Source organism: Onychostoma macrolepis, chromosome 17 (assembly GCF_012432095.1).
Source record: "Onychostoma macrolepis isolate SWU-2019 chromosome 17, ASM1243209v1, whole genome shotgun sequence".
In the NCBI taxonomy this organism is placed as follows: domain Eukaryota; kingdom Metazoa; phylum Chordata; class Actinopteri; order Cypriniformes; family Cyprinidae; genus Onychostoma; species Onychostoma macrolepis.
In genome coordinates, this window is record NC_081171.1 from 20,793,793 (window position 1) to 20,806,207 (window position 12,415).

Consider the following 12,415-nt stretch of genomic DNA (forward strand, 5'->3'; position numbering starts at 1 on the left):
ATATTAAGTACTGTCAGTGGCCTGACACAATCACAACAAATGTAACGGCTTACTTTCCAATATGTGTTCAAATGAAGGCATGCGGCACTAGAAAGCCTGCGAGGAACGGGCTGCTTTGGCAGCGGCTGTAAATAAACAGGGAATGGTGGATCTTATAAAGAGTGGGACTGAATTTTTCAGCTGATGGAAATGTTTGCACCGGAGCTCACCAGTATAATAAAACACCAAATGCTACACAATAAACCGTGGGTTTCTGTAGGTAACTTTTCGAAAGAAATTCACACACAATGATGAGGGAGTATAGAGGGTCTGATCCCACTAATGAAGCTTTGAATTGAAAAGAATTCAAAATAAAAGGCAAGGTTATTATAGTTAACAAAAATTAAAACCATAAAAAAACATTTGATACTTTTAGCTGAAATAACTTCTTTCATTCCAGCTAGTTGCCAATGAAATATGAAACACTGAGATAAAAATATAAACTATATAAACATTAAAAAAAGTGAATAAAAATGAAACACAACAAAATTACTAAACATTTTACAAAAATTTAAATGAAAAAAAAAACATATAAAAGCAAAAATGAACTAAGCATTAATAAAAACTATAAAAGTATAAAAACTGGTTTTGGGGGGTTAAAAGTATTTGTTTTCTACATATAAGTGTACACCATATATATGTTTCAACAAACTATAGCAACAGTAATCTGTTTAGTTAATGAAAGCAAAATGAAAAAAACTGTCAATAATACTTTTCGATTTACACATCATAAAGTTACATTTCTATAGCTCAAAAAGTAGAGCATGGCACTAGCAATGCCAAGGTCATGGGTTCAATTCCCAGTGAATGCATGATAACATATCTTTAATGCAATGTAAGTAGGTTAAAAAAAAACATATACCAAATGCTTGAATGTAAATAATAAAAATACTTTAGTAAATTAAGATACAATGCTAGAGATGTTTTTTGTTGTGCAAGAAAAATCTCATCAGAAACTTCTGCCAAAACTTTGAAGTCAATCCCTCTGAAAGTTTTGTGTGTAATTCACACACTGCATCAAACCATCTCTTATAAATGTCACGTTATGAAATACTGCTGGAGTGATGGCATGATCATTTTTCAGCTGCTGAAAACCTTTGCGTGAGAATTGAAACAAACTCTTATAACTGTTGTACTTTTTCACCATGTACATCTAACCATCATTTTCTTCAGAAATCGTCACATAAATTAAGTAATCATGAATGTCACTGAATTTGACATTTCCACCAAAAATGAAAATTCTCTCCTCATTTATTCACTTTCGTTTCATTCCAAACTATATGTACTGTACTTTCTTTCTCCTGCAGAAGATATTTTGAAGAATTCTGGTATAACTTAGAGATTACTTAATCGATAAATAAATAAATAAATAAATATTTCAAAATATCTTCTTTTCCACAGAAGAAAGCCATACAGTTTTGCAACGACATGCGAGTGAGTAAATTATGACAGACAATTTTCATTTTCCCAACTAAGGCTTTATTTTAAGGTCCAGTTCTCGCCATTAACAAACTAGGACTTTTGCCTCAATATAATATAATTATTATTAGTAAGGTAGTTAAGTTTAGGTATTGGGTAGGATTAGGGATGTAGAATATGGTCATGCAGAATATGTGCTTTATAAGTACTAATAAACAGCCAATTTGTTAATAATAATCATGCTAATAAGCAACTAGTGAGAATTGGTCCCTATACTAAAATTCCATGGCTGGGAAGATTTTCAGTGAATAACAACTTAAATTTCATTCTGTTACTCACGTGAAGTTATTGCATAGTACCGAAAGATGCAAAATATAGTTCTCGAATCAAATTGACTACTTTTATGGTACTTCTTTCCACTGTAATTTTTTAAACTGATTAACTTTTATTCTATGGAAAAGAGCAGCATGAACATTCTGCCTAAAATCTCTTTTTGTTTTCTATAGAAGAATGAAAGTCTCAAGTCTTGAAAGGTTTCAAATGACATGAGGATGAATAAATGATGGCAGAATTTCATTTTCGGCTAATCTGAGCCTTAAACTTCACGATGCTTGAAAGACCAGTGTTAAGAGACTATAAGCAAAGGCATTTGTCTTGGGAACCTGGGCATGTGTCAACAGCACAAAACAGAAAAAGCCAACCTGACCAGCTCTCTATTTACAAGATAAGGCTTTCGTTCCATCAGAGTTTATCTTCCGGATCACCTTGGGCTGCAGCCCAGCCCAGGAAGCACAGAGGGTTCGGAGACAGCAGGCCAATTTCTCGATTCACTGCTTTTAGTCATCTGCCTTTGAAAGGCAAACATTCAACCTAATTCTGCAGCGATGCAATAAACATGGAAAATATTCCGCCCAGAGAAAGATGCTACAATCTTCTACTCATCCGCGCGCAGCATAATTTCAAAACAAGCCATTTTACATAACAGGCTTAAGTGGAGGAGCTTAAAACACACACACACACACACACACACACACAATCAGCATGCAGACAGAAGCCTGTGTGGAGCGCTTACCTTTTTGAAGGTGTGGGCGCCCCGGAGGAAATGAGAACGGTATCATTCATGTCGTTGGCCACTGGCCTCAGCTGACTGCAAAATCACAGAGTTTGAGTCAAGCCCAGACACAAACCTACGGATGACGCTCTAAGCTTTCCAAGTGCGCGAGGGACATCAAACCGCTCTAAGAAGTGATGTTATTTTTGAAGTACACTGTTTGAGCGCGCATTAAACTTCCTCATCGTAATCGCCTTCCGGATGCACACGTTTTAATTTAATGCTATTTGCCCAAACTTAATTAAGTTAACAAGACGACAAAAGGGTTTGGAGGAATTCTAATTAAAGCTGCAGAAATCCGAGAAGGCTGGGAGAAATAGGAGGGGGTGACATTGCAGAAGGTAATTTGTGTGAGTAAACAGTGCCACGGGATCCATCTGGACTCGATGCCCGCCAGTCCTGATGAACACACATGACAGGACCTTTTGCTTCATTTGATAAGGGTAATTCCAAAATTTAGATGTTATAAATTGCTTCTTGTCGACTCACTTTTTTTGGGTTTGACAAACTGGTGGCTAGTTCCTATTAATTCAATAAATCTCATTTGTACATTTTCCTACAATTTGCTTGTGACCCACTGACCTTCATGCTTGCTTTATTTCTAGAACTCGCACGTTTTCATACAAATCACATCATAGAAATTCATACGAAATCACCAAATTAAACACTTCCCTTCCTTACATTACAATGTAATTTTTTTTCTGTGAAATTTTAATTAAAACACTTTATTGGAGTACATTTTACAAGAAAATACTATTTCATTCAATCTACTTCGAAATTGTATGTTTAATTCCATTTATTACTTACAGTTTCTTTGTAATTAATTGTGAAATTTGCTATCAGTTTCTGAGTGAAAACTGTTTCTATACCTTTTTCTTAAGTCTATTTCTTTCATGTTTATTTTTCCTATTTTTTACCTCTTGTTTAATACATTTTCACAATTATTTCCATAATTTTTCCAGTTATTTATGATTAATGAATAGTTATTTTTTAAACAATCTTTAAAAAAAAAAACATTAAAAACTTCCTTATATAACACTGTAATATTTTTGTGAAATTGTAAATAAAACAGGTTGTTGAAGTACATTTTACAAAAAAATACGGTCTCATTCTTTCTACTTCAATGCGTTATTTAGTTTCTTTGTAATTAATTGTGAAATTTGCTATCAATTTCTGAGTGAAAACTGTTTCTATACCATTCTTTTTAGTCTAGTTCTTTTCACGTTTATTTTCCCTGTTTATTTTTACATTTTGTTTAATACACTTTGAATTTTCCATAATTTTTTCCATTATTTATAATAAATGGATAGTAATTTTTTTTAAACAATCTGCTAAAAAATCAGTTTAGCACAACTTGAAAAATCTATATTAACTACACAAATTTCCATAACTTTTCAGTGACTTCCTCGTCTGAAAATCATAATTTTAAAATTCCCAGATATTCCCAGGTTTTCCATGAACCTTGCTCATATCTGAAGTGTTTGTCTACTGCAATCCAAAATGCAATCTCTTTAAATGAAAGGAAACATCCAAAGAATGTCGTTCCTTAGTTCAGTTGCTCAGAGGTTCGGCGCATTTGCATTACTGAGACGTCCTAACGTTAATGTTCCCTGAGGCTGCTAGCATCATGTCACGCGACTCGTGAAACGCCGTCATATTGCAATCCGAGCAGCCGAGCTGTGACATCCTTCTGAGACCTTGAAGGAAATAGTTACCAGCATCGAGCAAAGTGATCCAACACATGGCAAGCAAATCCCCAACAACAATGCGAAACATTAACTATAACTGCATGTTAAAACCACAAAAGACTCATATATTAATTAGGAAATAGCTTCTGTTCTATGCAATTACTCACCTCCCGCAAGGCAAAGAGTGGCCGTCTGTCAAGCGGTGAGACATAAGCGGTGACCGCTCTGTCCAGCTGCCTGTCCTGTTCTGTGCTCAACTGAAGGAGCATCTCAATGCACAACACTGCTGCTGTCTCCAAGGAAACCTGACAGTCACGTGACACGGTGACGATCCAGACACACTCTTACTCTCTCCTTTTCCTCTCTCTCTCTCTCTCACTCACTCTCTCTCTTCCAGCCTCCCGGCTCCTCGGTTTAGATGCACGTACAGTACTTTCAGCCACTCAGAAATAAATGCTATATTCTTCCCTAAGAACATTTCAAATTCTCCAATCTTTGTTTCCAGCCACCCACATTAGTCATAATCCAGTGCAAACAATCCCTTCTTTTCCAGCAGAGAGCTTCATTTACAACACAATTACTGTACACAATGCAGCCTGCACAGAAACAATTGTCTAATACTTTAAGTGCAAATCTACATATTTTTAAATTTGACTAGTTGGCAGTTTGTCTGAACTAGCTCTGCATAATTAGACTGGTTTAGACACCTAAGACATGCTTCATAAGCCATTTCCATACATTTTTCAAGCCTATCACAAAGTTTTGAAAGAGTTGATGCAGTTACTTCATGCCGTTTAGTCGTAAACAAAAAACAAATCGTAGTGTCAAAAAAACGATCATCTACAATGTGGAAAGAAATATCACCAAAATAGAAAAACGCTAAATGGTACAACTGTTTAAAGAGGTCATGAACTGAGAAATCAAAATTCAATTGATCAAAACAGCTTATATTGAAGCCAGACTGCCAAAACGACAGGTTGTGGAACGTGGAACTATTATGATGTAATAGTGTGGATAAGCACCACCTCCACAGAAGATGATCAACACCTGCTTCTACATCACTGCCTGTTTAGCCCCGTTCACCGATTCACGCACGTAGTGTAAATTGCGAAAGAGGCAAATGCAGATCTACGCAGAAACCAAACGATAAAGATGCTCCGAAGACAAAAAGACGCTGTACAGTGCCAAGTTGTGGAAAAACAGTTTTTGCATTGCCTTCCTTCTGATCCCAACATTAGGAAAGAGTGGATGAACTTGTGCCACACTGCGTCAGTAAGAACTCAGTCCTTTGTTCACTTCATTTTACCGCGGATTCGTTTACAAACAAGGCACAATTAGACACAGGATTTTCAAAAAGATTGAAACTAAAAGACGATGCTGTGCCGATGTGTATATTGGATCTGACAGTAATGTCGCAACACAAGTGTGCTTGTGTAATGTCAGTAATGTCGCTGCTTTGTCTGTTATTACAGATTCTTTGATATGAGTATTTATGCATTTTTAACCAAAATCACAGCAGGCTGTCAAACATACACAACTGTTTGCCAGTCATAGCAGTGGGCGTTTACTTCCGAGTCTACAATCCTATTCAATCCAATGCCTATTCAAACAGAGCGTTCTGATGAGGGGGGTCAAAAACAGGACAGAAAATAGCCTTTTACTTCGAAATTATGATTTTTTAAATGTAAAAATCTTGATAACATTATAATCGGACCTCAGAGAAGAGTACAAAATAATAAAAAAGGCAGTTCATGACCCCTTTAAAGGTCATTCCTGGCATATGGCATTTTGGCACTGATGTGTGAATGGAAGCAGTGCGGCTAAAGAATGGAAAACCATTGTGTGTGTGATTAGCACATGTAGCACATTTACTGGACAAGATAATGTAATTTTTGTTGAGGAAGGCCTCCAACACTAGCTTGCTCTATTCTTTTTCTATTCTATCTGTTTGATTTTTATTTATTACATAATTAAAAAAAAAAAAACATTGCTATGTGTACTGCGTTAAGCTAACTAAAACTTGTCATAGCACTTGCATACCATTGCTCTTTTGCTGATTTTGATTGCTTCCATTGTCCTCATTTGTAAGTCGCTTTGGATAAAAGCGTCTGCTAAATGACTAAATGAGGAGGTGGTGAAATTGTTGTTTGTACTGTAGGAATGAATTTATAGACATCACAGAGAGTTTTATTATTATTAACAGAATTAACTTGAAATTTTTATTGAGTTATGCATTTACTGAACTATCCATCTAACATTGTGAATTTCATTTAAAATACTAATTTATAATAACATTTTATTATAATCAGGGCTGGAAATGGGAGGGGACGCGGGGGGACGGAGTCCGGGGAGTGAATTTCGAGGGGGGACGGCGTTTCATTTCTATCTGGTTAGGTTTATTTGGAAATTAAAGTGATTTCTATATTTTATCCATCCAAAAGACTACGAAAGCGATCCCAGTTCTGCATATAAACGTAGCGCTGTGTTTATGGTTCGCTGCGCAATGCCATCTTAAAAGGTCTTTAATGCCTGAGGTGGGAAAATATTATATTTTGAATATGATATATTAAAATATGATCAATATTTTTTGGAGGTTTGATATGTGCCTAATGATGTGGGGTATTTAGAAGTTGAATCACACGTAGTTGAAAAACATGTATATTCCAAGTTGAAATGTTACCGAATCTCAGGAATGACCCTCCTGTCATTGATCAGAAGGTCTATTCCTATTTTTTATTTATTTATTTTTTTAAGTAGGAGCACTAGTGCTCCTGAAAAGAAATGTAAGCATAGAGTCCTCAAGAATGTAATATTAAAAACTAACTGCAAACGTTTTTGCAACGTAATATGTGCAAATTCACACACAACATATCTTTAATTTGGCCAGAATTGCAGGTGCTTGTCTAAACTTGAAAGTTTAGAGAAAATATTAAATACGTTGTTAATAAATATTATTATAGATTATAAAGTGTTTTATAATTAAATACATCCGAAAGGTCATCTAAAATTACCATTATTATGCCCCGCCCCCTTTCCAAGCTAGAGTCCCCCCAGTGAATTCTGGCCATTTCCACCACTGATTATAATAATATATAATAATTTGGTTAGACCTTAGTGAAATGTCAAAATCCAATTAACTTCTAATTAAAAGTCCACATATTCAATAAAAATACATATTTTTATAATACCACTTAAATATTTCTCACACAGTGTCAATAGTTCTGTATGCATGAAAACGTAAAACTTTAGGTTCACTGTACAAAATAAGTTGTAAATAAAACAGATTATTGGAGTATGTTTTGCAAGAAAATATTATTTCAGTCGTTAAATTTCACATTTAATGTGTTACTTGCCATTTCTTTGTGAAATGTACCATCAGTTTCTGAGTTTTGGGGAAGGGATACAGGGATCCCCCATATTTTGGGGGTCCTTGGCATCAAAAAGATGGGGGGAAAACTTTTACACTGTCAGCACACTACAAGCTTCTTTAAAAAGACAAAATAAATCTACTACATTAAACTAATCAACCTCACCAATCAGCCAGTCAGTTATTGGGCAACTAGTCAACCCTGACCCATCCTTCAGGCACAGTCACCTAAGAGAGCATACTACTGCAGTCCTCCATGCTAGATTTATGTGATAAGTTGGGGTAGTATGGGAAACTCTGATTGGAGAGATACATCTAATTAGAAAGGCATCAATGCGCATATGGTGCAATATGATCCTAAAAATGTAACCCACTGCTAACAGGTGCCACCCCATCACTCTTAGTCACTAGATCCGGATTCTTCAGCTCTAATTTGAACCTCAAATGCTACATCTTAGCTAATCTCCAACCACTCAAATTCGTCAAGCAGATCAAACCAGGATGAAACCGTCTCCTAAACTTTGATTAGCAAACTCCTCAAGATTCAAAGCTGGAGACTGACAAGTCTTAGATGTCAGACGTGCTACGAATGTAGATTTATTCATCCTGATGTTCTGTCCTCAGCAGAGAGGAAGGCAAAAATCACGCTCACATCTTTTTTATGAGGTCAAATGAATTACATCAAGGGCCGTTCACAGGCACTCTTCTCCTCTCGTTAATTACAGTGAAGTGAGTACTTTCACAGAGCCCGAGCTGGAGAAATATGGAGCATCTAATATCCCGTCTCAGCTGAAAGTTATCAATGCATGTGCTGCCTTCCAGCCGGTTTATGCCTCTGGTTCTGGGCCCAAGTTGCACATCTGCAGTGAAACATCAGTGTTATATGACCTTGGCTGTTTATATATCACTGTCTATTTCAGCTACATTACATTAATTCATACTGATTAAGCAAATAAAAGAAAGAATAATGGCATTTGCACATTTGGTAAACAAGTTCCTAATGAAATAAACATGAAATCAAATCGACCTTATTGACTGCAGTACATCCCTACAAAGAAGATTTAGTACATATTGGTATATTCCATTTTTCAGATTTTTTTACACCAATCTAAAAAGTATTTTTAAATATTTATTTTGAATTACATATTTTGAATAAAAATAAAGAATAAGACTATGCCACACTACTTTTTAGAAGAATTATTTTGTCTTCATTATGATCATTTTCTTCAATATCCTAATCAGTATCAAATTTCTGACATGATTATAGGAGTATGTTTTACAAGAAAATACTGTTTCAGTTTTTCTACTGAAAAAAACTTTTCTACTTCTACTACTACTTTTGTTTATTTCATGCTTAATTCAATGTGTTACTTGTTTGTGACATTTACTAGAAATTTCTAAATTGTTTTTCAGTTTTTTCATGCTCCCAAAACATTATAATGAATTTTAATACAGAAATTACAAATATTTTCATCATAGAAGAGGTGTAATCAAGTCATTTTTTGCATGAATTGTTTTTTCGAATGATTTAATAGATCTGTGAGCATCAATCATTGACCTATTTACCATACATACAACCCACAAACATTCTGTCAGTGGTTCAAGAAACGATATGCTTTGTGCCATTTTGTTTCATTTATATCCACTGCAAATTAGTCATAGACATCTGTCCCTGCCTATGGTTCAGCATGTCCTAAAGAACTCCATCTGTCAAACAGGAGAAGATCTGAAAGGCATGCCTTCATATGCCATCAGCTGTCAGAAAATAACACTCCAGCAGTTCATCATAGAAATTCATCTCACTTAAAACAACAACAACAAGGCTGTCCGCAGAGTTCCTGGGTCTGTCTGATTCACGGGGCTGAGCAGACATGATTTTCCTTTTCTCTGACTGTGCCACAACCAATCAGAACGAGGCGGCCTGCAGCTTGTGACAGTGGGATGTGGAGGATCATGTTGATGGATGTCACCTTGAGGTCAAAGCCAACAGGAACACTATGCTGACCAATTGTGAGGGGCAGTAACGGGCAGTTAGACATGTTTACGCTGATCTGCCAGCAACCCAAAGGGCAAGAGATGGTCATGACGGCGGAGAGCTCTAATAATGAGGATCCTGATTTGTATTTTTTTCTGTTCCTAACCAAAACTGATGCAACTGATGACATATAGGCTCTTCAATGCAGTATCAAATAATAGAAATCATGAGATTTTAAATAAAAAAATAAAATACCAGGAAGATGAGATATATGCCAAATTGTAATATGCAGAGTTTGGAGTCATAAATAAATACATAAAGTGTGACCAATAGTAATACGCAACCTCATTTGAAATACGTGATTGTAGCGACATCTCTGCAAAATTATAATACTTCACTTCTTGCACATTTTGCAACACTTTCAAGATGAAATCCGGTTCAGTTAGTAGTGCTAAAAGCCTGTTCAGATTTATCTGAAACAGATAAATGTGAATCTGACAATGTTTTATTACGTTGGATGTTGTATTCACGGCAGTTTAGTTTGATAGCGCTAAAAGGTTAATGCTCTGTTGCATTTAAAAATAGCATACCACATCTACCCTAAACATAAGCAAACATGAGTAAAAAATGCATGCATTTGCTGAAGAAACCATCCCTTTTTATCTTGCTTCAAGTCTTTTAGCTCTTTTTTAGTGACTCGTTACTCTGTAAACACAATAATATACCAGGTGCGCTACCGAGCACGTTTACTACATCAGAAAAGCCTTGCATATGCAGCTGGTTATGTGATGCAAATGTCAAAATTATTTAGTTCATAAATGCTGCACTATGATAAAAGTGTTTTGAAGTCATAACATAGTACTTTGCAAAGAACTGCTTGTCTTTATTAATCAATATTCTGTCCCCTTTATTTAAAATTTGTGTGAAAAGGAACAAAAGTTGTTGGTGTTTTACTGCCTCTAATGTTCATTTCAGATAGAAGCTCTAGTTCTGCAAAAATGTAGGCAGATGCATGTATTTCCAATGAACCTAGGTTAGTAATACATGCATTAACAAGCACAACTAATAATCGAATATGACAACACCGATGAGATTTATCACAGCAGAACCGCTTCCTTCAATACTCAATATAAGAATGCATAAATCTCTGTCTGAGCTGAGGGAGACGCTCAATGAAACAGACTATAATATCTGTTAGAGTCCATAAAAGTGGCATTGTTACATTCCAGAGTCATAGTAAACAGCAAACGCTGGAGGCTTGAGATTGATTTAGCACTAAAGAGATTGTGTGGCCCACAGGCACCTCAAACTACATTTAGATAAGCTGAGAGGACAATATGTGACAGAAGAGGAGAAATCAAACCGTATTTAGAGTGCATGTTTAATGTCAGAATGAACTTCTTTCTTACGTTTTAATACATGTTAATGCTCTTATTGTAAATGATTTATCTGTGCACATTACAGGGGGAAAATGTATGTCTTTGTAGTCTTTAATCAAAATGTGCTAACTTGCAAATGATTTTCCTTGTCACTTACATAATTTTCTCATTTAAATCCTGATTGATTCTGAAATATGTCACATTACAGAAGTTAAATGGGTTGCGAATGCCATTTCATGTCTTTAAATGCGTGAAAATGTGCTCCGCACTGTAATCAAGGTCTGATATTCATCTATTCTAATTCAACACTTTCATATCTCTAATTGTTGCGTGGCCAATTAAAGCAAGCATTACAAAAGTCTCTTGCTCTCTTTATCCATAAATAGGAAGTGTTATTTGAAAATAAATTTCTACAAGTCTTTCATACGAGGACTATTTGAAGCTGATGCTATTCGAGTGGTACAAAGGGATATTTCAAGAGCAGTTTTAATTGCTTAGCAATCTGAATTTGGGAACTAAAAATAGACGACGCTGGCAGCTGAACACGAGCTGGCAAATGTGCCCTTCGGTCACAGTGAGTTCAGAGGCAATTTCATCATTAAGTCTGAATCTATTCTAGGTGGTAATAAGACGGTAAAATTTAAACACTCTTTCATAAGATGTATTATTTCATCATTGATTTACACGCAACATTGCATTTAGAATTCAATTTAAAACAGATCTAAGAAAACATTTCAATACATATTTGATCTTAAATATATCTCAAGGGATCTCAAATTTAGCATGAAACAGGATGCACGTTTTAAAGCAAATGGAGTTTAGATGTTGGACCACAAAACCAGTCTTAAGTCGCTGGGGTATATTTGTAGCAATAGCCAAAAATACATTGTATGGGTCAAAATAATAAATTTTTCTTTTATGCCAAAAATCATTAGAATATTAAGTAAAGATCATGTTCCATGAAGATATTTTGTAAATTTCTTACCGTAAATGTATCAAAACGTAATTTTTGATTAGTAATATGCATTGCTAAGAATTTCATTTGGACAACTTTAAAGGCGATTTTCTCAATATTTTGATTTTTTTGCACCCTCAGATTCCAAATTTTCAAATAGTTGTAAAAGCTTATTTATTCAGCTTTCAGGTGATGTATGAATCTCAATTTCGGAAAAATTGACACTTAAGACTGGTTTTGTCGTCCGGGATCACATATAGGCTAAATATCTATAACTTTTCATTGTACAAAACCATCAAAGTCAATACAAAAAATTTAATTCTATACAGATTATGCCTATAATAGGAATAATAACAGCAGACAACTTAAAATCTGGCATTTATTGTCTTGAAATGTATTGTTGAATGTTACACAAGTGCTGCTTCATAAGTTTTGTGTAAGTGCGAATCCCTCTCACATCTTTATAGAGAGTTTTCAATGCT

The 12,415-nt window shown here is 35.2% G+C and overlaps 1 protein-coding gene across 6 annotated transcripts in view; it reads right to left on the bottom strand.

Moving 5' to 3' along the window:
- The window catches only part of dtnbb (dystrobrevin, beta b), a 49,497-nt gene that overhangs the window by 17,073 nt on the left and 20,009 nt on the right, over positions 1–12,415 (bottom strand). For 4 of the 6 annotated variants that reach the window (XM_058749787.1, XM_058749786.1, XM_058749788.1 and 1 more), the window contains one exon: positions 2,531–2,605. The exons of the other annotated variants lie outside the window; for them this stretch is intronic. In XM_058749787.1, coding sequence (XP_058605770.1) covers positions 2,531–2,605 — 75 coding nt within the window. The remainder of the gene's footprint in view (positions 1–2,530; positions 2,606–12,415) is intronic. 6 annotated transcript variants of the gene reach the window in all.